At 39.3% G+C, this 26,462-nt stretch overlaps 1 protein-coding gene across 10 annotated transcripts in view; it reads left to right on the top strand.

Annotated features, from left to right (window-relative positions):
• ANK3 (ankyrin 3) overlaps positions 1-26,462 on the top strand; it is a 284,245-nt gene that overhangs the window by 236,301 nt on the left and 21,482 nt on the right. For 4 of the 10 annotated variants that reach the window (XM_042458759.1, XM_042458761.1, XM_042458770.1 and 1 more), the window contains 9 exons: positions 4,076-4,287; positions 5,403-5,610; positions 5,957-6,053; positions 7,856-8,084; positions 9,354-9,479; positions 10,917-11,039; positions 11,496-11,522; positions 14,958-15,039; positions 18,356-26,074. In XM_042458759.1, coding sequence (XP_042314693.1) covers positions 4,076-4,287; positions 5,403-5,610; positions 5,957-6,053; positions 7,856-8,084; positions 9,354-9,479; positions 10,917-11,039; positions 11,496-11,522; positions 14,958-15,039; positions 18,356-26,074 — 8,823 coding nt within the window. The remainder of the gene's footprint in view (positions 1-4,075; positions 4,288-5,402; positions 5,611-5,956; positions 6,054-7,855; positions 8,085-9,353; positions 9,480-10,916; positions 11,040-11,495; positions 11,523-14,957; positions 15,040-18,355; positions 26,075-26,462) is intronic. The other 6 variants (XM_042458766.1, XM_042458765.1, XM_042458764.1 and 3 more) reach the window with 2 other exon arrangements.

Genomic DNA, 26,462 nt, shown 5'->3' with positions numbered 1-26,462 from the left:
TAAGTTGAGAGTCAAACACTGGGGCATGTTACAAAAGATCTAAAGCAGGAAACAAATCACCACTTCCCTCCCTCCTTCTCCCTCTCTGGACCTCTCCAGAGGTCATAGTCTGGGCATGGAAAATGGGGAAACAAATCTTGGCACACACACACTCTCTCTCTTTCTCTTTCCCCCTCCCTTCAGCACCAGGATTTCCCAGGCTCGTGGCTTGCAAAACAGGGTACAAACCTCTTTCTCTCTCTTCCCTTCACCAGGATTTCCAAGGCTCATGGTTTGCAAAATGGGGTACAAGCCTGGGCATACTCTCTCTCCCTTGCCTCACCAGCTGTTTGTTAGCTCTGGCTGCGAGGGAAGGCTGAGGGATAACACACACACACACACAGAGGAGAGCACATGTGGGGACTCAAATGGGGAGCTGTTTAAAGATCTCTGGCTATTAAGGAAGGGTGGGCACTTCTTCTAGGAACTATCTAAGCAATATTACCATATTGTCCCATGTATAAGTAGACCCATGTTTTTGGAGTCCATTTTAGGGCATAAATTTCTCAACTTATAGTCGCGTATATATATAGTCGCGTATATAAATCTGTTTTGCGGTCTGTGAAGTACATTTGTTTAATTCTCTCTAATGGTTGACAGCATTGTCTCTAACACTACTTCATAGCCTGGTATCTTCATGCTGAGTTAACTCAGCTTCAAATTTTCTTAGAGGTCTTGCTAATGTAGTTGTTGTTTTACATCGGGAAGTTATATTAAATTTATAACTTGATCTGTCTGGACCCATCAGGTGTTAATTTTTTCAAGATGTGTCTTGATTTGGTCTCCTAGCTTTGGTTTTGTATTAGTAGGGGGAAAATCTGTATACCCTTTGTGCTTCCATGCTTTATACGCTTGAAAGTTATAATAGATAAATAATGGATCACATAGTAGTGGGATTAAAGGAGAAGTGTGTTAGAAATATTCTGTCTTTCTGTTTGTGCCATATATAGAGAATGTTATACAGCAGTTCCATAGTTAGAGTGGATGTTTTATATGTGTAATTTCCCAGGTTCAATCCCTGGCATTTCCAGAAAGGGCTGGTAAAATTCCTGACTCAAAACCTAGCAAGTCTCTGCCTGTAAGTATTAAATATACCAGGCTGGATGGACCAATGTTACTACTGGTATAAGACAGTTTCACACATTCCTATGTAAATGATGTAATTACAGCACCTAGTTTCAAAAACACACATACCACTCCTACAGACACTCATGTTAAAAGGTTACAAGAAGAAAGTAGTATTTCTTGTTACCCTACATCTGTTCTAGAGGTGATTACATTATGATCATTTAACTTCTGAATTATTACTTCTTGACAGTGTTTGGATGAGCTACTTTTTGGGGGGGGGGGACTACAACTTCCAGAATTCTCACTTGAAACACAGCCCCTTTCAGATGCATGAACTGTTGCCTCATTTGGCAGATATTTATACTCATGATTGACTTGGAGGAGGCATGTGAAGTGAATGCAAAAACTACAAACACTGATGATACCATAATAGTGGTTATTTAATAAACAGTAGTTGAGAAGTGTGAAGACATATGACTGTAGATAAGCAGATTAATCCAGGTATGGTGATAAAAAGCATTTGTTCAGTCCAAGCAAAAGAGAAAGTGTTTAATCTACAAATCACATAATGGCTTTCCCATTAATATATAAACACTTTAGCAGAGGTGTGGCCCTCCTAGGTCTGGGAGTGGGCATGTGTGGTCCATGGATTTGGGCAAGGTGTTCACCCATGAACTAGGTGACTTCTTGTGAGTTGAGGATTGTAATCAAAAGGACTACAAGAAATAGAATTGCAAAAATTACAGGCAATGAATTTTGTCTTAGTAATGCATTTTCATTTAAGAATCAAAAGTTGGGTTGTAATAGGAACATGCCTGCATAGTGGAGTTGACTAACCCATGTAGTGAGATAAAAAGTCTTTGGGCTTGTCTACATTACTTATAAATCCCAGATTCCCCCCAGGCTCATTGCGTGCTGTTTGTATTATGCAGGCCCAAAACCCCTGAATCATGTACAAACTGTTTTCACAATGCCCAGACCCAATTTGGGGTGTCTACCCATTGACTCAAATTAAAAAGACTTACCTTTGGCTCTGGGGCTTCCAGAAAGCCTGGAGCAAAACATGGTGATGATGGGCAGCCGCCTTTTCACATGGTCCCTGCCAATCCCTGCCCTGCCAATTTATTCTGTTGGTGCAAGTTGCTCTGAGGACACTTTGTTCTGACCTCAGAGCAACTCTTGCTTGCAGCAACAGCAATGATCAGCTTGCAGGGACTGTTTGGGAAGGCAGCTATCTATCATTCACTAAAAACCCATAGCAGGTTTGGGGTGGGCTTTGGGGCCAGAATACTCCAGGTGCAGCCTACAGGCAATTGTAGATGTGCTTAAGTCCCTGTTCAAGAAACAGAAGAAAGAGTTCATCCTCTTCCTGATTCTTGTTCCATTGTTTCCCTTTGGAATATTTTTGTGACCTTATTTTGCACAAGCATGGACCCCTTGAGGTGAAAGCATTCTGGGTGATTTGCTAAGTGAGGCTTTGTTGTTGTTGTTATCCACCCTTGAGTCGACCTCAACCCATGTAGGCCCTGTAGATGAGACATCGCCAAGATTCTCTGTCCTCCACTGTTCTGCTCAGTTCCTGCAAATTCATACCTGTGACCTCTTTTATAGAGTCAGTCCACAAAAGCTTATGCCAAATGTGTAAAACAAAAAGGTGCTGCTAGACTCTTTCTTGTAAGTCTTGCTTTCTGGTAGCTATTCAGATTGGCATGATTAAACAATTGCCAGCCTCTGTGCTCAACTGGCAGTATCCAGTTATTATTTCTTCCATGCAATCTGTGTATCTATAGGAAGGGACAGGATTTTCCAATAAAGAATTTTACTCATGTTTGAACCTTCCTTAAGTGGTGTGATGTGGAACCAGTGATTGTTGTATATCAGAGTGGTGGCATCTTCATGACGTATAGGAGCAGCTTGAGTATTACTGTTTCTTTGTTGTTGTCTGATTGGACATTATAATCAATTACAACCATCCATTCCTTGTTTGTTCTCCATTTTAAAATTAAATAATGTATAGTTTTCAAGAGTTTAGCACCATCTACTGGCAGAACTAGATGTTATACCTAAAACTCTATTAATTGAACAGAGCTTTAAAAAAAGAACCCACATAAAAAACATAGCCCGGGAAATTCATTGAAAATGTTTTTAGACAAAGTCTACAAAAGTTTATGCTACATCTTTCACTTAGTTAGCCTCAAAGGTGCTACAAGATCCCTTTGCATACATATTTACTAAAGAATTCTGAGACATAGCCCTCATGCCCCTGCAACAAACAAGAACTGGTACAGATATAATTTAAGAGCTGTATGCTCTTCCTTTTATTCATATAAATTGTAGTCATCAATTTCAGTTTTCTTTTTAGGTTGGGAGGAGCAGCTTGTGGAACTCCAGATATTTTTGGATGGCAAAAACCAGTGGCAGCCCTACAGTTGGCTATACTGGTTATTGATGATATTAGCTGAATTCCAACAATTTCTAGAGAGCCACAAGTTGTCCACACCTATTTTAGGTGGTTCTTATTTATGCTAGGAGACAGCCTTCTATATATCGAAATCAAGTAGCCATTATTAAACCAGAAAAAAAGTGGGGGAAATGAGTGTTAGTATTATTTAATTTAAGGCTCACAATGTACTATTTTGCTATTTGAGTTACATGGATCTCTTCTACAGGGTTGATGTAGAACCCTGCACATCAACAACAACAACCCTTCAGTTCTTCCTGAAAGAGAGCATAGTGCTAAGCCTAGCTTGGCTCAATACATTTTTTTTTGTTTTTAAATGGAACAGAAGGAACTTCTTGCAGAAATCATTAGTCTACATTGTTTTAACTTTATTAGGTTACAGATGATTTAAAATTATTAAAGGGCAGAAATATTGAAGATTCTTTTAGAAAGGTCCAGTCATAATCTCTGGCCAGCAATATTTTCTACCTGGTTTTTAAACGTTACGGCTTTTTTTGTTTTACACAGAATTGGATAGTGCTGAAGAACTTGAGAAGAAGCGTATCTGCAGAATTATTACAAAGGACTTCCCTCAGTACTTTGCAGTGGTTTCACGAATTAAGCAAGAAAGCAACCAGATTGGGCCAGAGGGTGGCATCCTAAGCAGCACAACTGTGCCTCGTGTCCAAGCATCTTTCCCTGAAGGAGCATTAACGAAACGAATACGAGTAGGCCTTCAGGTAACAATATCATATTGTTTTGAAGACCAGAGGTAAGATTTGTCTGAACCTAGTCAGGAAATAAATCTCCCCTGGTTTGGCCCAGTGCAAGCAAAGAATTTAGTGCACGAAACATGCTTCCTATGTATATACAACATGGGAACATGACCTAGAAATGCACACAATTTAGGATGTGTATTTGAAAATCACTTTGTTGAATTCCTGATTTAGTGAGAAAATTGACAAGACAATATTTATATGCATGGATATAACTCAGGAATGGCCAAGATTTGGTTTACTGGGCCCCCGTGTGGTGCATCAATCAATGGCAAGGTAACCACAGATGAGGTTCTTAATCAGTTCAAAATAAGAGACCAATAGAACCAAATGCAGTGAGGAGCCAAGGAGCAAGAAACAGAGTCTAGATAGGTTGGTTTCAGCAGCATCTGATTCTGCCAGGTGCACTATTCCCAGATGCTGTTTGCTTCCTATTGATGATACAGCTTTATCAGGCTGTGGTCTACTAGCCGAATTGTCCATACATAAAATTCCTCATTTTATGTATGGACTCTTCTCCTTGGTGGGCCATTCTGTTCATTGAAGTTGGGGGCAACTCTGCTTCTTCTGCTGCTTCTGCAGAAGTCTCTCCATCATCCTCCCTTCTGAGGGCTCTGGCTCCTCCTGGGTCTTTAGGAGCTCCTGAGAGGCAGATGCTTTCAGGGGCTTTGTGCCCTCATCTGACAAAAAGCCACTGTGTATGGCCGTAACAAGAGTAGACTTTTAAAAGTCAGTTTGGATTCACATAGCTTTTACAACATACACAAAAAAACAGTAATATAACTATTAGGTGAAATACAAAATTCTGTTTCTAAAGATCTGAAGTGATGGCCTGTAGAACTAAGTAGACGAGTGTTTCAATACAAACACATTGCACTTGTTCTTAATACAAGAAGCTTCAAGAAGTCAAGAAGTAACAGTTTAGCTTTTCCTTCAAACAAAAAAAAAGTCACATCTTAACTTAACTTAATTAGCTTACAGTTGTAAACCACTTAGACACTGCGTAGGTGGTATGAAGCGGTATATAAATGAAGCTTGTTTGTTTGTTTTGTTTAACTCCCTTTCTACATTAATAATAGGCTCAACCAGTTCCAGATGAAACAGTCAAGAAAATCCTTGGCAACAAAGCAACCTTCAGCCCCATTGTCACTGTGGAACCAAGAAGAAGAAAATTCCATAAACCAATCACCATGACAATTCCAGTGCCACCCCCATCAGGGGAAGGGATAACCAACGGATACAAAGGCGACACAACACCCAGCCTTCGACTACTGTGTAGTATTACAGGTTAGACCTCTGTTGCAATATCTTTCCCTTTTTATCAAGAGCTGTTTTCCTTCAATGGCAATCTGTTTGGGGGCCAGATACTGGCAGTGGGTGGCACTAAAGTCAGTGGGTGGATTGCATCCCTGCCTTATCTTCCTTTCTCTCTGCCTCCCACTGGCAGTATATGATGAAGTATATGTTTACTCACTGTATATCTCTAAAAGGCTGCCTCAGCATCTTAACCCACCTGGTTGCATACAAATAAAACCTAGACCAAGTGGAAGCCCGATCAAACAAAATTTTAGACCTATGCAGAACTGAAAGTCTTTTTGTGACATATGTGATTTGTGCATCTTTTACTTCCTAGGAGGTACTTCACCAGCTCAGTGGGAAGATATCACAGGAACCACACCACTGACCTTTGTAAACGATTGTGTCTCTTTTACAACCAACGTTTCAGCCAGGTATAATAAAACCAAAGCAAAGCAAACTGTGTTTTATGAAGTTTTGCATATTATATGACAAAGATTGAAATTATTTCAGTACTGTCTTACTATATCTAGTTCCATGTCAGGGACTTTTTCTTTCTTTTAACTGGGGCAGATTGAATGTGAACAAAAATATGGCATTTAGTACAGATGCAGAAGTGCAGGTGCTTACAAAAATTTCCCCATCTGAATTCTCTTCAGATGTTAGTATTTCATATTTGCTTGGCAGTGTCTGAAGAGTAGGATCATGATGCAGTAGCAGGCCATCATACTTTAGTTCTTGATTTCCAGCCATTGTAAAAACCACTGGCCGTGAGGAGTTATCACAGCTTTTTACTTTATTCTTTATACCAGGGTTATTAATTGCACACGTTCTTTTGCATATTGATAAAAACACTAAAGTTATACAGCACGCCTTTTTGTGCAGTGTACATAGGGGTTGGATAGTAAATGAAAATGAAGGTCAGAAATCTGCACGAGATTTCACATGCACTCATTTAGGAATTGATTTTATAAATTCTCCCAAGTTAAATTGCATCAGACCATGAGGCACAGCCAACCCACAGATCAGTCATGGGCACAAATGGAGGTAATTCACTTATTGATGATGTATGTTCTGCCAGCCACAGATTATGCAAATTCTGTGGTTATGAATAACAGTGAGTTGCCTGGAAGGGACTACATCATGATGATAAAGACCCATATTGCTCTATAAGATCTTTGCATGTACATTTACTGCATACAGAAGGCCGTCCCTGACCACTTAAGTCAAAAAGACCATGTGAAAAAAAGTGAAGGGACAGACCCTTCCCAAAAACCTGGAGAGTTGCTGCTGGCAGCCACAGTAGATAACATTGAATTAGATGGACCTGTTGTGTAACAGCTTCCTATGCCCTGGAAGGGGGGTGTCAATCAGTGTGTGATAAACCACAAACCATATCTATCTGTCAGATAGGCCAGAGTGTGTAGCTGTTGGGTAAAGTTAGCTTAATTTAGGTTAAGAGGGGAATCTGTAGTAGGTTGCACAACAATTGATTTAGATAGACACAACACCGAGGAGAATGTGGCAGGCATGTTCACAATGCCTGGTGCTGTGTCTATCTAAATAAACAGCTGTGTTCAACCACCTATTGACCCCACCCTTAACTTTCAAGGGGCTAAATTTCCCAAACGTGCCATCATGAAACCTAACCCTCACTCCATGGCAGAGGTCATTTGTGTCAATGGTCTGTATATACTTAAATTTTATTCACAATAGTTTCCTCATCATAGAAAACAAAAGCAAAGTACATTTTCTGAACAGTGAGAATAGCAAATATGTCAACTAATATAAACAATATTGAAGCAAGTAACACAAAATTTAATGCAACAAAAGACAGGCTAAGAGAAAACTGAGTGAGAAAGGGAGGGAGAAAATCACAAACTAAAGATCTTCTCAGTAGCTCACCATTAATGCTATGACTCAAGTTACAGATCTTGTTCCTATTCCAACAGATTTAACCTTCAACATTACTGTAGAACCATTTTTCCTGCCCCCCCCCTCAAATTATGGGCAATAGAATTGGAAAATGGATTTAAAATCCAAGAATTATGCATTGATCATGCTAGTAGATATTTCAGGAGGTGCAGATCAACATAAAGTAAAGTTTTGACAGGAATACTCATCAATTTGTTATAGAAACCAAGTGGAATGTCTATTCATTCTTTAACTTACCTCTCAAAGAATTGAATTTGTATCACCTAATAACAAGCACTTTTATATGCCTATATTTTCCCAGATTCTGGCTAGCAGACTGCCATCAGGTTCTCGAAACTGTTGGGTTGGCCACACAGCTTTATAGGGAATTAATATGTGTTCCATATATGGCCAAGTTTGTAATTTTTGCCAAAATGAATGATGCTGTGGAATCCAATTTGCGTTGCTTCTGCATGACGGATGATAAAGTTGACAAAACTTTGGAGCAGCAGGAGAATTTTGAAGAAGTTGCACGAAGCAAAGATATTGAGGTATGTCCTGATTCAGCTGTCATGACCATCATTATAATACTTTGACTTTTTTAAAAAAGTATTAATTAGGAACAAGAGTACAAAAATGCATTCTTTTTTGAGTTAAACAAAGTTGCCGATTGTATTCTAATGAATAATGTCCAATTTCCTTTAGTCAATGTTGCATTTAACTCTATTTTCACCCAGAATTTCATTGTTAATTTGTTCGCTTCAGTTGTTTGAAACATTTTGATCAGTCAGATGTTGGCTATGGACACTCTGGTGGCTCAGTGTTTACACACCATGTTCCAGGAAAGCATCATGAAGCCAGCTTCTGACCACGGTGCAGGTGGAAAAGTTGGCTTTTTGCTGACCAAAAATGGAGTGGCTATTTGCTGACTTTGGAAGGAGTGGCTTCAAGGTGCCCCTTTTCTGTCCCTGAGGACTTTTTTTCAGCCCTTGGGACACCGCAGGGCCCACACGGGCTACAAAAAATGCCATCATTATCATCATCATCATCATCATCATCATCATCATCATCATCATCATCATCATCCAATGTATTTTAATTCCATACCTATTACATCAGTAGACCTAGGCATAATGTGTAGTTCTATCAGTGATGTCTACACTCTTCTACACTCTTCCAAGATCAGTAGCTATCAGCTATCAGTAGGAAAAGCTGCTATTCGGTGACAGCTGTTAAGCCTTATGAAACCATATGGAGCCCTGGTGGCTCAGTGATTAAATGTCTGTACTGCAGCCACTCACTCACAAAACTTAAGGTTGCAAGTTCAATACTAAATAGGGCTCAAGCTCAACTCAGGCTTGCATCCTTCCAAGGTCGCTAAAATGAGTACCCAAATTGCTGGGGGCAATTACTTTACACTTTGTAAACCGCTTAGGAAGTGCTTAAGTGCACTGATAAGTGGTATAGAAATGTACTTGCTATTGCATCTCCATATTGCCCTTTGCTTGGGTCTTTTTATCACCTGGATGCAAAGAGAATGAACACAGGTAAACACTTGAGCTTGACATGGCTTTTGGAGAGTTCAGTATAAATTTCTAAGTACTGTAGCTGCAGTCCTAACTGCTTTCTTTTTGTCCACAGAAACACACACACACACACACACACACACACACACACACACACAAACTTTTGTATTGGACTCAGGTTAAAAAGCACCATTTGAGTATGGATATGAAACTTAATAGTCGAGATGTATTTTGTTTATGGTGGATACTTTGAGCACTGGAATAGCTCTAACAAATGTTTTCTTGACCCAATAGGTTTTGGAAGGAAAGCCAATCTATGTGGATTGCTATGGGAATCTAGCCCCTTTGACAAAAGGAGGACAGCAACTTGTATTTAATTTTTATGCTTTCAAAGAAAACAGACTGCCATTTTCTATAAAGGTAAAAAGTAAAGCCACTGGAATTGTAACAGGGGAGGTGAATAATTATCACTGTAATAATATAGGTGTAACATTTTTGGTACCACTTGCCTGAATTTTCCTCTATCTATCAGTAATGATAGTTGAACCCACTTAAAGTATTCCTGAACATCTAGGCTGGAGGCAGAAAGGGAGCCCATTGATCTGGAATGAAATTCCCAAGGATGAGCATCAACATATCTTCCTGCTGGTCTTGGGAGAGCTTTGCGTTATCAACCTCCTTTAAAGCAAACTTTGGAAGACCAACCTGCTACTTTTTTAGTTTAACCACCTCTATATTTTGTTCATGTAATTTTGTTAAGATTTTAATTCTTTTCGTACTTTCGTAGCCACTCAAAAGTTTGGAGATACAAATTAATGGTGCCTTAAACTACTGTGTAACACACCTATCTCCTTGTAGAGAAGTTCTCATGTTATTCATCTGCTGTGGTTACCAGTCTGTACATGATACCTTCCTCATGCCTTCTATAAATTGCATACCCACTCAAAAGTTTGGAGATACTGATTAATGGTGCATTAAACTACTATGTAACACACCTATCTCTGTCTAGAGAAATTCTCATGTTATTCATCTTCTGTGTTTACCAGTCTCTACATGATACTTTCCTTGTGCCTTCGATAAATTATGGCCAGGTGTATGTTGTTGCCTTCCTTTTGGCTTCCCGAAACAATGTGGTTGCTTTCTTTTGAACTGTAAAATCTTAATGCCTTAGGATACCAGTATCTTCTCCTACACAAGCTTCCCATTTCATTAATAGTATCTGCCAAGACTCTTTTCTTTTATGTTCTGACTCCACCTGGTGAGGTAGGTCATGGTTGGGGTAGTAGTGTCCAGATTATGGAACAACACCCACAAAAAATATTTGGTGATCTGACTGTTTTTAAAAGATGGAGGTGTTGGATTCTTTATGTATTTACTTAATGAGTCCTTTTTACCACTGCCAATTGACTTTGTGTTTCGGGTGTGCCTGTGTGTTGGGGTTCACACTTTTATATTTAAAATTGTATTCTATATTGAGCAGCATATAAATGTTTTTAATGAATAAATACAGTCTCAAATGTTGGGCAACTTTACTCAGTAATATGAAACCACTCTTATAAAAACTACTGAAACAATAAAGGAGTCTTATATTTGCATTCTATTTGCAACCTTCTATAAGGGGAATAATGCAACATAATTTGTGCAGTGTGTTTATGTGTGGGATGATTGATTTGGGGACCCTGCCTTGATCAGTCAACCTTCAGGCATCTTCCTTCCCTGTGATCAAAGAAGCCATCTCTTGTTTTTCCTTGTGGTTTTGTTTTTAAATCAAAGGCAGCAACTAAATGCAATTAAAATGGAATCCTAGGTAACTTTCGCCATTTCAAACTAGTTTACAGACATTTTACTTATTTATAGATTAGAGACACCAGCCAAGAACCTTGTGGTCGCTTATCATTTTTGAAAGAACCAAAGACTACAAAGGGTCTGCCACAGACAGCTGTTTGCAACTTGAACATCACTCTGCCAGCACACAAAAAGGTACGCATGCTGAGACACATTCAATATTATTCAGTTAACTTTAATTTTTGCTGATTATAATGAAATATTAGTAATGGGAATGAATGCCTTGCAATCAGATTAAGCCTGCTTTATGTGTTAAATGTTTTCACGTATGCTGACAGTGTTTTGAATTTGCTTCTTACTATGGTGTTTAGTTCATTTTTTTTATTATTATTGGTCCTCTATTCATAGTTCATGCTTCTGCTTAGAGCTCATAGACTTTATGCTTTTAGTAATGTCATGTGTTGATTTGCATTCAGTGTAGAGTTTTGTTTGTAAATTTATTTTCTGTTGACATTTTGGAATTGCTTTGACTTTTATAAATAGCTTGCATTTTTGTGCTCCCTTACTTGGTCCTTTTCATATCCTGATACTCTTTTCCCTGCTGTCCATTATAATATTCCTTGTCTCTGCAATGCATCTTTGGACCAAAAGGAAACAGAGTCAGATCAAGAGGATGAGGTAATATAAACATTGTCTTTTATTTTATTTTTATTAGAATCAGAAGTTGTATCCAATAAAAAATATAGTAGAACATGTGTGTGTGTGCATGTGTGTGTGTGCCTTCAAGTCGTCTGTCGACTTAGGGCAGCCCCATGAATTTCACAGGTTTTTTAAAATTATTATTCATAGGTTGTTTTGCCAGTTCCTTCTTCTGAAATATAGCCTACAGCACCTGGGATTCATTAGTCGTCTCCCGTCCAAATCTAACAAGTGCTGATCCTGCCTAGTTTCCAAGATCAAATATGATCTGGTGCCTTTAGGGTTTTTAGGGCCCTTCAGTAGCACATAAATACAATAACTGAATTAAATTGTATGTATGTGTATACAGTACTTCATTACCATTTTTTTTTTAAATGTAGGCATGAGATGAAATTTAAGGTAGTACTTACAACAATATGGGTACAGTGCTCATTCTTCTATGCATGGAGCTTATGGAGCAGAACATTTGAGAAGGAATCCCATTTCATCCTTCCACCCCAGCCTTAAATGGAATATGCTATTTCCCTTTCCTGGCTATTTCCCATAAAAGGAAGCCCTTATATTCCTTATATAAAACTCTCAGCATTCATCCTGCTTCTCCTCTTAACAGGAGTAGTTTGAACACCAGGGGCCTGGAGAGGACACCACCACTGCCTACACAGAGATTTAATCATTTCCCTTCATTCATTTACCTGAATAAAACCAAGCAATAATGTCTAAGTAATAAATTTGAGTGGCTACATCTTGAAAATTGCCAGTTGAATCCAAAGCTGCCCTTCAGCATGCAGATGTTGCTTTCTGCTCATAAAAGGACTGTTTCACAAACTTACAATAGAATTTGGCACAAGACAAGTAAAACTAAATCCAGCACTAATTTTCTGCATAAACCTACTCCATGTTATGAAGTTTGTGCAAGCTCTTATACTAGTGTTTTTGGGACAGCATTCATGTCTGTATTCCTTCTACTTCTGTTTGGTCCCAATCCTTCAAATATTCCTTTTAAGCCTCTTTAATAGGGAGTGCAGTCAGCAAACCACATTATCTTGAAGTGTTCACCTCACCTCCTGGTTCCAATGCAGGGAGGTGAAGCCCTTTCAAACTCTAATACCCATATATTCCAGGCCCAGTTGTTTTCACAATTACTAATGCACTTTTGATTGCTTAAAACAAGGACATCTGGCTAGACATGGCAAGCCACTCGCATCTTAGCAGAGGGAGGTAGATCAGCACAATGGCATTTTTTGTTTGTTCCCATTTTCTTTGATATATTTATGACTATTTTCTTCAGTCCGTGAATACTATGCCCTCTTTTAAAGAAACATGATAAAGATTAAACTTTGTCTAAAAAGGTTAAAGCATTATCCAGCTAAAATCAAGCATCTTAAGAGTCCCCATAATTTTAGAGATGGAAAGTAAGCATGTGTTCTACTTTCTCAATAAAGTCAATAAAAATATAATTAGGGTTTAGAGGATATTCTTAGATATTGCACAAGCATTCCCATTATATAATGCCAATAATAATAATAATAATAATAATAATAATAATAATAATAATAATAGGATTTATTTATATGCCGCCCAATCACTGGGAATCCAGGCGGCTTACAACAGAGGGGATAATAGACTGTTCCCTGCCCTCAGGTTTACAATCTAAAAAGACACAACACAAAAGGAGAAGGGAAATAAATGAAATAAGTATGTTAGAAATAAATGATGATTTGAATTATTTTATAACTCTGATTTTTATTTATTTTCAAGCTAATCTATATCATAAAATACCTAATCAACCTTCTGTAAGCTTTATTAAATAAAGATTTAAAAACCCACATAAAATCTCATGGTACACGTTATCAGTTAACAGTTGTATCCTACTCTCTATCCACCTCTCTGCATTTGTGCATATTTTTTAAACAAAGAATCCACTTCTATTCCTTTTTTGTCCTTTATGTGCTTACTTCAAAGTAAGTGTACACTGTGGTTTATGTATTAATTTGGAGAAAATACTTATTCCCCTATGTTTTGGCTATATTGGTGTGTGTAACTTTAGCCTTTTGTCTGGGTGCTTGTATGTGTAGCTAGAAATAATTACAGTAATGGGTTCTTTGCAAGGAGAAAAGGCAGGATATAAATTAAATAAATCATGAGGAAAATGTCATATCATGGGGATGGGCAAAATCGTAGCAGTTAAAACAATGGCTTATGTCAGCATAATCAAATGAGTGAATGATGTAATTCCTGGTCAGATCTTACATGATTAACAAGTTGCTGAGGCCATTTTTAGTCTTATGTTTTACCAGCATTCATCTTAATATCTATGTCTTAAAAATATGTGCCTGTGTTTTTAAAAAAGAATATATACACATCTGTTTCATAACCTGAATGACAGTTGTTCTGGGGTGATAGTGAGAGCAATCCTGGGCTCATGCTCCCTTCCATAACTTATTCTCTCTCTTCACTTCCCTAACAATGAATAGATTTACATGGGAATCTAGGAGACCCTGTTTTAAAGCGACCACAGAATCTCTCAGATACTGCAAGGCCAAATGGTGTTTTTCCTGTAGGTTAGGATAGACAGACGTCCTAATAGACATTGGCCTGTCAAAAGTTTGCTTATTATGTTCCAAGTCACAAGACTTTCTTTGACTTCAAACCATCCAATGCCTGTTCTCACTGAATCCCAGAGCACCCTAAGATACCTGCTCAAGTGGTCGTTTCCCCTCCAAAATGTATTTGCAATGAAATAGCAGCTTACATATTCATTCATCCATGACACCGTACATCTTAAGTTGTAAGCCATAAATGCATGGGAGTAAATTTACCCTCAAATCTAGCCCTGGTTGTTTGTGTAAGTTTTGAGAAGAGGTGTGAACCAGTGGTGGAACGCAGGAAAACTGAAAACAAAGATAGAGTATAATATAAAGTAAACCCAGTTTGTCGAAAATGTAGCTATAATTGCTATAGCAGATAGAGGCATACTTGGCTTGGATGTGAGAGAAGTGGACTCTATTGCACATCTAGCCATTAGGAACATGGGTTGGCCTTGGGACAGTCACTTTGCCTCACAATGATCTACCCTACAGAATGTTTGATAGATTCAAGCACAATAGTGAGGAAGGACAAGATAGTTACAAGCAAGTTCCTTTCCCTTCTTCAATTCTCCATGTGGATTCATAGCCCATTTTATTGCACATACAGTTAGATCTCTAAAAGATCTAAAAGCATGAGCATAAGATGCAGTTGTGGTAGTTTTCCCTTTTTATTTTGTACAAGTATTTGCATATCCTGTCTACCACCTTGAAAATTTGGAAAAGTGAGATATCAGTACATCATTAACAGAGAGATAGAAAGAAATCTGCTCAAGATGACAGCTTGAGTTAACTTAACGGTACCAAAAAGAAATATGTTTTGTTGCAGACGGAGAAAACGGACCGGCGCCAGAACTTTGTATCCCTTGCTTTACGTAAGCGCTACAGCTATCTGACTGAGCCTGGAATGAGTGAGTTTCTTAACAAATGTACTAACACTGTAAACTGATCTCTCACAAAAAAGAGACATTTTTTCTATAAATGTTGCATTTGATATCATTTGGAAAGCCTAATCTAATAGGAAAAAGCCAATTCAGTTATCCAAGTGCACAGTCAACTCCTGAAATTTGGACTAATAAGCTCCATGTCAGCTCTTGAAGTATCTATGGACCAGAAGGTTCAATGGTATGGGATCTCTGTTTCCATAGCAAACGAAGATGGGGTTTTCTCCTACCTTTTATGGAGGCAAGGTGGTTAAAACTCATCATGAGCCACACAGGAAATAATATACTGACAGACCAAACACAAGACTGAGATTCAAATATGTAGTCTAAACATACAGTAGAGAACTGCACATGAGACCTTATCACACGAGCCACTTACCGTGCTGGAAATGTGGCCCAAACACTTCAGATCACCGGTCACGCTTCTCAAACGTCATTGAGGCACTTTGCTTTTCTCCTGTCAACAAATTGTTTGCAGAGAAGCCATTTTTGCAATAACGGAAGATTCCATTATTACAAAAATGGCTTCTCCATGAATGATTTGTTGATGGGAAATGAGCAGGACGCGTTTCAGTGATGCTTCAGAAGCACAACCAGCAATCCCAACTCCATGCTTCTGAAGTGTTTGGGCCACGATTCCAGCATGGTAAGTGGCTCGTGTGATAAGGTCCATACAGCGAATGCTCTGATTCCACTGGAGGAGTTCATGTTGCCAAAATGATTAGCAACTTGGATTTCACAGCAACAGTCCCTATTGCCAAACCCATACACCTCTTCTAAAACATGTGTATTAAATTTATTTCAAGTTCTTTATTGACAAGACCAGGTTTTCCACTTTACTGGAGGCTTCTCTGATAAGATGAAGCTGGGCCTCTGGCTGAAGAAGGAGGGCCACTACTGGTAACTTACAAACTTGTTATTCCTGTATCAAAAGATACTGGTGATGTCATACCCCTGTCACTCTAGAGCTGACTGTTCTAGTCAGTGACTTCAGTTTATTTGATATATATTATTTATATATATTATATCAAATAAACTGGGGAGTATTTTTCTACTAAAATACTCCCCAGGCAGCTCACAAAATTGATAGAATGAAAAACAGGGGACTCACTGATAACAACAAGTGGTCTGAAGAAACAGATTAAAAAACACTTTCCAAGCAGCAGTAGTGATACTGATAAATTAAGTCAAACAAATAGTTTCCTATTAAAAGTATGGGCAAACAGGATGGGACTAAACTGGTATCAAAAACAGGGCCAATCCTGCTATTGGCTTCACTGGGGCAATAAATTCAGATGGCTGGGTGCTAGTGGTGGCAAATTTGTTACTCCTTGTCTCTTCCTGGCAGGCCCTTTCCCGCTAAGCAACATAGCTCTCCAGATCCTGAAATTTTTTACTTTTCTTGACAGTGGCAACGTTGTCTTTCCTTACTCTGTTCTCTTACCTAAGAGCCAACTTACACCCATATAAACCTCCTCTCACTCACAAAGGAGAAATTTGGTGACAAATGTGGGAGCTTTATGAGTGCTTGGCTCTGGGTCTTGAGAAATCAGTTTTCATAGACACTTTTGCCCTTCTCACAGAACCAGGCTCTCAGTGGTGGTGTCAGTGCTTTGGTTACTGTTGCCTTCATCCTCACAACTGCGAGTTCTGCTGCTTCTATCACTCCTGCCACCATTGCTCCTCCTTTCTGAATGGCAGGGTTGGATTCAGCAGTGGCCAGCTGGTTAGCAAGCAAACAGGAATAGGGAGCAAACCATGGCAATGCTTCACTCTCATCTCAGGTGGCAAAGGCCTGCTCCCGACAATTACTTTAGGTAGTAATGGGGGCATAATGGTTATATTTTTGGGAAAGTAATATAGCAGTTGGTAGCAGCATTATTTTTGTCTTCTAATGAGTGACATTTATTCTCCACTCTGAAAACATTACAGTCTTGGGAAACTTTTAGTTCTTTTTGCCCCCCTTTTATATTTTTTTATAGTGTATTTTAATGTTACCTAAAAACAGTCCTATAGTAACACATGATTATTCTTTAAATAAGTAGTAATCACTAAGTTTAACCATTTATCTTTATAAACACAAATAGTAGGTATTTACATTTTTAAATAAGCATTCCAAAGCTGCACTCTTCAATAGCCACTTGCCTGTCTTTGAATTGCTATGAAAACTGTCCTTAAAAGGTACCAAGACATTGTTTCCTGTAGAAAAAGTGTACTCTTCTTTTAAACCGCCTCTTGTGGAAAGATTTTGAACTTTTATGTATTCTGCATAAATACACTGTACAGAGTATTTTATTCCATGTGCTTGTTTTGACATGATAAACTCTGCATGAATAAAATTTTGGTTGCTTTGCTTGCTCACGTTTTTTCATCAACTGTATTTCCCATTTTTTGTGTATGACAAATGCTTATTAAAGCCATTTCATGTGAAGCTTTTTTCTTTTAAGTTTGACCAAGTAAAAGGGATACCGCATGAAAGCCAACAAATGCAAAATGGGAAGTGCTTCTTTTAATTCTTGAGTTAGAAAAGTTCTTGCTCTTATTGGCTTTGTGAGCGTGAAGCATATACGAAATGTGCATGGGAGAGAGAGTGATTTGACTTTATTCCCGTTGCTTCACAATTTGCACATCAATTGCCTGTCACTTTAAAGGTATTTTGGGTTCTGCATGAAATAGTTCAGAGTGGTTTTCAAAGCAGACTTTAGCTACTCAGTGTTATTTGCACAAGTTTATACTGTTTTGTATTAACTGGACTGCTATACAATTATACAATGTATTAATGAAACTGCTAAGGATATAATGACAGAAATTTCTCAAAGGACAATTCTGATATTTGCACAAAGCAAAGGCATAATGATAACAGGCAAACTTGAGCTGAGATATTTAATATTTCAAATTTAGCACATCAGAAAGTCAATAGGAAGTAAGAGAAGAATTTTTGGTTGTGGCTATTACTTTGGATCATAATGGACTCCTTCTTGGTGTTTTCTGTTTTTTCATTGTTTGCAGACTTGGTTGCCTTGTGCTTTTCTGTCTTCCATTTCATGTTGTTTTTCTGTTTCTTTTGTTAATTTATGATCATAATTCCGTGGCTCATTCCTATTTTTTACCCTCCTGTTTAGCTGTTGATTTTACCTACTTCATTCTAATTCATACAAACAGTTGTACTTGCTTTTTTTGTAATATTACAACGTTTACTGACCAATTTTCTTCTCTGGTCTCTCTGTTTTTCAACCATTTTTGTTGATTTTTACGTTATATTTTTTTGGTTTAACAATTTAAGAAACAGTTGAACGAAGTGCAGGAGCAGCAAGATCCCTACCTACTACCTATTCATACAAGCCATTCTTTTCAGCAAGACCCTATCAGTCATGGACAACAGCACCAATTACTGTGCCTGGGCAAACCAAATCAGGCTTCACTTCCCTATCAAGCTCTTCCTCTAACACTCCAACAGCTTCCCCATTAAAATCAATATGGTCTGTTTCTTCTGCTTCACCAATCAAATCCACATTAGGAGCCTCCACTACATCTTCAATTAAATCTGTTAGTGATGTAGCTTCTCCAATTAGATCATTTCGGACAATCTCCTCACCAATAAAAACCGTGGTTTCGCAGTCTCCATACAATATCCAAGTCTCTTCTGGTTCTTTCGTCAGAGCTCCCACAGTCACAGAAGCCACTAGTTTGAAAGGGCTGGCATCCGCTTCTGCATTCCCCTCTCGGACATCTCCAGTGACTACAGCTGGGTCTCTTTTGGAGAGATCATCCATTACCATGACGCCTCCAGCATCTCCCAAATCGAACATTAACATGTATTCTTCAAGTTTGCCATTTAAATCAATCATCACATCAGCATCACCGCTTTTATCTTCACCTTTAAAATCTGTGGTGTCTCCTGCTAAGTCAGCAGTTGATGCTCTTTCATCATCTAAAGTCACGATGGCTTCATCCCTCACATCCCCTGCGAAACACACAGTTGGGCATACAGAGGTAGCAATGGTTAACGGATCCATGTCACCTTTGAAATATCCATCCCCTGCCAGTTTAATCAATGGATCCAAAGCCACTGCCGCATTTCAAGACAAGATTACTGCAGCAGCCAGTTCTGCAAGTTGTGCTGTTAACGCAGCCACTGATGCCGTTGAGAAAATGTTTCCAACCACTACTGCAATGCCATTTTCTCCACTCAGGTCACATGTGTCTTCAACTCCATCAGCCTTTCAGTCAATAAGAACTCCTTCTGCAGGTGTACTGTACACATCTCTTGGGTCAATATCAGCAACTACCTCGTCAGTAACTTCATCAACAATCACAGTGCCAGTATATTCTGTAGTCAATGTTTTGTCTGAACCAGCACTAAAGAAGCTCCCAGAATCATCTTCCCTTACAAAATCGGCAGCTGCATTGCTATCGCCTATTAAAACATTGACTACAGAGACACGCACACAGCCTCACTTTAATCGAACCTCATCTCCTGTAAAATCATCCTTGTTTTTAGCACCCTCTGCTCTTAAGTTGTCTACACCATCTTCTTTATCTTCTAGTCAGGAGATATTAAAAGATGTGGCTGACATGAAAGAGGACCTAATAAGAATGACAGCAATATTGCAGACAGATGTAATGGAGGACAAGGCATTCCAGCCAGAGTTAACAAAAGAGGGTAGAATAGATGATGAAGAACCTTTTAAACTTGTTGAGAAAGTTAAAGAGGACCTAGTAAAAGTTAGTGAGATACTGAAAAAAGATGTGTGTTTAGAAAATAAAGCATCAACCAAGCTATCCAAAAGTGATAAAGGACACTCATCTGAGGATGAATGGGTAGAGTTCAGTGCAGATGAGATTGATGAAGCAAGACGGCAAGGCATGACATGTCCTCCTATATCTATTCCTGAAAAGGTGCAGATTAAAGCAAAGGCTGTATCTGAAAAGGATTATAACTTGACTAAAGTCATTGATTATTTGACAAACGATATTGGTAGCAGTTCACTGGCGAGTTTAAAGTACAAATTTGAAGAAGGAAAAAGAGAAGGTGAAGAAAGACAAAAAAGAGTTTTAAAGCCAGCCATTGCATTGCAAGAACATAAACTTAAAATGCCTCCAGCCTCCATGAGGCCTTCTACTTCAGAAAAGGAGTTGTGTAAAATTGCAGATTCCTTTTTTGGAACTGATACCATTTTGGAATCTCCAGATGACTTTTCCCAACATGACCAAGACAAAAGTCCTTTATCTGACAGTGGCTTTGAGACAAGAAGTGAGAAAACTCCTTCAGCCCCACAAAGCGCAGAGAGCACAGGACCCAAACCACTTTTCCATGATGTACCCATTCCTCCTGTCATTACAGAGACAAGAACTGAGGTGGTTCATGTTATTCGTAGCTATGAGCCTTCACCAGAAGAGGTTCCTGAACCACAAGCAGAAGAGCCACCGCCAACAAAAATAGCACCCACTTTTATGGAGTTGGAAGCCCGACCAAATGGAGGTTCTATCAAAGAGAAAATGAAAGCTTTTCAAATGAAAGCCAGTAGTGAAGATGATGAGCACAAGAGTGTTCTTAGTAAAGGTGTCCGAGTGAAAGAAGAAACTCATATAACTACTACAACCAGAATGGTTTACCATAAGCCTCCGTGCACTGAGAGTTCTTCAGAAAGAATTGAGGAAACCATGTCTGTCCATGATATAATGAAAGCTTTTCAGTCAGGACGTGACCCTTCCAAAGAGTTGGCAGGTCTGTTTGAACATAAGTCTTCAGTAACACCAGATGCTAGCAAGTCTACTGAAATTTCTCCACAACTTACAGAGAAGGACAGCAAAATGAAACCCAAACTGGAGCGTATAATAGAGGTCCATATTGAAAAAGGTAATGAGGCTGAACCTACTGAAGTCATTATTAGAGAAACAAAAAAGCATCCTGAGAAAGAAATGTATGTTTATCAGAAAGACTTGCCTCGAGGTGATTTGGAAAAACATGAGGCTCTTCCTTGTTCCGATGAACAAGGTCAGCAAGAAGAAGAAGAACTTACAGCAGAAGAGTCACTTCCTTCTTATCTGGAGTCTTCTAGAGTAAACACTCCAGTGTCTCAGGAAGAGGACAGTCGCCCTAGTTCTGCCCAACTTATGTCTGATGACTCGTACAAAACACTGAAGCTTTTGAGTCAACATTCAGTAGAGTACCATGATGATGAGTTGTCAGAACTAAGAGGGGAGTCTTACAGGTTTGCTGAGAAAATGCTTCTCTCAGAAAAGCTAGATGTGTCTCAGTCTGATACTGAGGAGTCAGTTACTGACCATATCCTACCCCTTAGCTCAGACTCACAGGGGCCTGATAAACGATGCAGAGACAAAATAGCCACAGCCCCCCCAAAAGAAATCCTCACCAAAATCTCTAAAGATATATCAGAAAATGGTGTAGGTAAAGGGTCTAAGGATGACCATTATGATAAAGTGACAGTGTTACATTATACCGGAGATGTTAGTAGTCCAAAGCACGCAATGTGGATGCGTTTTACTGAGAACAGATTAGACAGAGGTAGAGAAAAGTTGATGTATGAAGACAGGGTGGACAGGACTGTTAAGGAAGCAGAAGAAAAGCTGACAGAAGTATCACAGTTCTTCCGGGACAAAACAGAAAAATTGAATGATGAACTGCAATCTCCCGAGAAAAAGCAAAATAAAAGACATGAGAAAGATGCTCAATCTGGCCACAGATCAACTAGCAGCAGCCCTGAGAAAGGGACAGTTTCTGACTTCCAGAGTTCAAAGGATGACTGGACTAGAGAAGGGCCCTACAGCTATGGTGGAAAGGGCTTCCCAAAAAGTGATGAAAGAAAAGCAGCAAGTTTGCCAAGTAGCCCTGAGAGAAGAGCTCTCCTGCAACAGACTGAGGAGTGTAAGCAGTTGAGAGAACAAAAAGGAACTGCTCAGAAGAGTAGGACACCTGAGGCTTTGCCGACTGGATTTCAACTGAAACAGTCGAAACTCAGTTCTATTAGGCTTAAGTTTGAACAGAGCATAGGCTCAAAGAATAAGGAGCTGCTTCAAGAGGATAAAAAGCAAGATCCACAGTCTAAAATCCCAGTGAAAAGATTACAAGACAGCAAGCTCCCAGTCTATCAATTTTATGCAAGAGAAAAGCATGCAAAAGAGGTTGACCTTGCTGATGGGAATCTAACACTACAAAGAGAACCTTCTGCCAGCAAATTAAAAGAAGGCATCCAGGGTAAAGGCAAAGCTACGGAAGATGCTTCTTTGTCAGATGTACTCAAACACAGAAGTGAAGTTCCAAGTAACAATGTTTCAGATGCCTCTGCAGAGCGGAAGGTGAAAGGTTTGGCATACAGCACAAGTTCTGATACAGCACTAGACAATGAGCATTGGGATCAGAAGATCTATAGAACATGGGAAAGTCCTGGGACCTCTGCCCACAAAACACAAAAAGAAAAGCTTTCCCATGTACTGGTCCAGGATGTAGTGAAAGAAAATCACATTGACCATCCTGAGACAAAAGATAGGGGCAAAGACAGTGAGCTTATCGCTGTTGCAGCAAATGGATCCTGTTCAAAAGAGGTGAAGGAAGTGACTGTAAAATCTCCATCCAAAAAAGTCCTTTATCGAGAATATCTTGTCAGAGAAGGGGAATGCCCTGGTGAAATGATGGATAAAACTTTAAAGAAAAAAGAATCATTGACTACATCCCACATTCCAGTCAGAATTTCTGAAGAAAAAAGAATGTTATCAGCTGGCATTCTTGATGGGATTCAAGAACAAATAAAAACTGCAGGACATGAACTGCCAGCTAAAGTGTCCCATGCCAGTATGGCCAAGGAAAGAGCTGCAAGACACTTTGAATATACAGAGCATGATAAAAATATGTATTCAGAATTTTGTCTGGCTAGCAGCAGGCAACATGGTTACACCAAATTAAGTCCTCCTGTGGAGGATACAGAATTGTCCCCTAGCAAATCACCTGATTCTTTAGAAATTAGCCCAGGAAAAGAGTCTCCCTCAAGGGACTTAGATCCCATTCATGGTGATACTTTTGTGAAATCTGCCCCTTTGGCAAAAGCTGAAGGAACAAAAGAGATAAAAACCTTGCCCGTTTATGTTAGCTTTGTTCAAGTAGGGAGGCAGTATGAAAGGGAAGTGCAACAAGGAAGTATTAAAAAAATTGTAAGTCAAGAAAGTAAAACAGTACAAGAGACAAGGGGGGGCTTTTATACCACTAGGCAGCAGAAGCAGCTTCCTTCTCCTCAAGGTAGTCCAGAAGATGACACATTAGAGCAGGTATCCTTCATGGATAGCTCTGGGAAAAGCCCATTAACACCTGAGACACCTAGTTCAGAAGAAGTGAGTTACGAGTTTACATCTAAAACACCAGACTCACTAATAGCTTATATCCCAGGTAAACCCAGCCCTATCCCAGAGGTTTCTGAAGAATCGGAGGAGGAGGCAGAAGCTAGATCAACTTCTGTAAAACAGGCTACAATTGAGCCACCAAAAATTGAGAAAGTGTTGCCTAGTATAGACAGGGATTCTAATAAAAGACCCAAGGGGAACAGGGTTGCTTACATTGAGTTCCCACCTCCTCCTCCATTAGATGCTGATCAAACAGAATCAGAAAAGCTTCGCCATTCCTCTGAGAGTGAGATGGAGTTGACAGAAGTAAACTTACAGGATGAGCATGACAAATGTCATCTTGCTGAACCAGTCATAAGAGTGCAGCCACCTTCTCCAATCCCTCCAGGAGAAGATGTCAGTGACTCTAGTGATGATGAATCCCTATATCAACCCATTCCAATTAAAAGATACATGTTTAAACTAAATGACGCTGAAGATGACCATAAGGAAGCCATCAAACAAAAATCATCTGAAAAGAGAGAGACTGGGAAGTCTAATGAGTTTGATCTTGGCCTTGATTCTCCCCAGAATGATATTGCACAAAATGGAAACAATGACCAGTCTATCACAGAGTGTTCCATAGCAACCACTGCAGAATTCTCCCATGATACAGATGCAACTGAAATCGATTCTCTTGATGGGTATGATCTTCAAGATGAAGATGATGGCCTGACTGAAAGTGATTCCAAACTTGCAGGTCCAGCAGTAGAAATAAAAAAGGACATCTGGGCTACAGAAGGCATTTTGAAACAGACTGACCGGTGTTTTAGCCAAAGCAAGCTGGAAGTTATTGAGGAGGAGGAAAAAATCAGCACGGAAGAAAACAAGCTGTTATCAAAATGTCCAGCAGCTGAAAAAAGTGCCACTAAGACTGAACAAAAGTCAGGGGCACATTTTTTTACTCTAGAAGGCAGGCATCCTGACAGGACTGTGTTTCCTGACACATATTTCAGTTACAAAGTAGATGAAGAGTTTGCAACCCCTTTTAAGACAGTAGCCACAAAAAGCCTAGATTTTGACCCTTGGCCCAATAATCGTGGTGATGATGAAGTTTTTGAGTCCAAATCTAAGGAAGATGAGTCTAAACCTTTTGGCCTTGCTGTAGAAGACAGATCTCAAGCAACAACCCCAGATACGACTCCAGCCCGAACTCCAACTGATGAAAGTACACCTACTAGTGAGCCCAACCCCTTCCCATTTCATGAAGGGAAGATGTTTGAGATGACTCGCAGTGGCGCAATTGACATGAGCAAGAGGGATTTTGTTGAAGAAAGACTCCAATTTTTTCAGATTGGTGAGCATACTTCTGAAGGGAAGTCAGGGGACAAGGGGGAAGGGGATAAAAATAAAGTCACTGCCATCACACAGCCACAGTCAGGGGACAAAACTGTAGAAAAAAACATAGAGAGAGAAGTAGAAACACCAGCAGTTGAACATAAGCTCATCATCCAGGCCAGTGGAGATTGTCTGGAAGCAACATCGAGTAGTAACTCACCGGAGAAATCATCAGCCACTCTTAATGCTTCTAAAGTTGACCCCAAATTGCGTGCACCTATTAAAATGGGGATTTCTGCTTCCACCATGACATTGAAGAAAGATATCTCTGGAGAAGTGACAGATAAGATAGAGGCTGTGATGCCAGGTGCTCAGGGGTTAGAATATGAACCCATAGAGGAGGTTACAAGTACAACTATGATTAGCCAACCAAGTGTTAGGGAAGCAGAAAAGCATGATTTCCAAAAAGATAATTTTAATAACAACAACAATTTGGATCCATCCACCATACCTACCAATAGTGTAACCCGTAAAATAGTACTAAATGAACATTTTGAGCCAAAGTGTCCCAAGCAGAAAGCTAATCCAGTGAAAACCACTTCAGGAAATGGTACAGGTGCAGCACATGGACACTGTAAACAAAAAATAAATGGAGAACAGAAGTCATCAGAGGCTGTAGGGAATAGATCAAGATCAAAACTTCCCATAAAGGCTACTTCAGCAAAAGAAGCCATCCCACATAGCAGTAGCCAAGCCTCTAGAGCAAGTAAAGTCAGACAGGATAGTAAAGCTGACAAAAGAAAACAAAGCAGCTCATCTCCACATGTAGATGTAAGGTCTAAGATTCCTGTAAAAAATACACAAAGGCATAATTTAGCCATAGCTAGAAAAACCTCAGCAGCTCAAAACCGAGAGCAGGTAGAGAGAAGCAATGCCAAACCACTTCCTTCTAAATTACCATTAAAGGTAAGATCCACTACCACATCAAACACTGCAGCAGCAACAGTTAAAGTAAAGCAAAGTCAGCTTAGGGAGGTATGTAAACATTCTATTGAATATTTTAAGGGAATTAGTGGTGAGGCTTTAAAGCTGGTGGACCGTCTGTCCGATGAAGATAAAAAGATGCAGTCCGAGGTGTCCATTGATGATGATGAAGAAGAAGATGAAGACAGTACATCAAGGAACACGTCCTTATCCGAAGCCACTCAAGTTTTCCAGCCTTCCATTACAACGAAGCCTGCTAGAGATATGAAAACAGAGGCAGCATCTTTAAAATCAAAGATTGAAAAATCCGACAGTGAGAGGAGGAGGAGGAGTAAGAGGAGGACTGGTGAGAATGGAGGGAGTCAGGTTTCTGGAGCTCTCGTGGCTCACCTCGTGGAGATCAAGCCTAGTTTGTAAAACTTTCAACTTGTTGATCCTAGTGCATGAACTGTTGTGATTGCCTGTGAAGTGACTTACTGTAGTTCTCATTCTGTCATTCTCATCTGTATGTGCTGTCCTTTATACTCTTCTTTCTTCCTTTTAAATGAAAGCTTATACTATAGAGAAAAGAGCTAGTGAAGCATGCTGAAGACATTCATGTAATAATTCGGGTGTTAGAAGAAGATTTTACTTTGACAGCAAAAATCTCATTTTGTCAAAATAGAAAAACATTTTTTTTTTCCTTTTAAGTACTGGTGGATTGTTTTTCATTTTCTATCCATCAGTAGTTAAAC

The sequence above is a fragment of the Sceloporus undulatus genome, chromosome 3 (assembly GCF_019175285.1).
Source record: "Sceloporus undulatus isolate JIND9_A2432 ecotype Alabama chromosome 3, SceUnd_v1.1, whole genome shotgun sequence".
In the NCBI taxonomy this organism is placed as follows: Eukaryota; Metazoa; Chordata; class Lepidosauria; order Squamata; family Phrynosomatidae; genus Sceloporus; species Sceloporus undulatus.
This window is presented reverse-complemented; position numbering and strand designations above follow the sequence as displayed.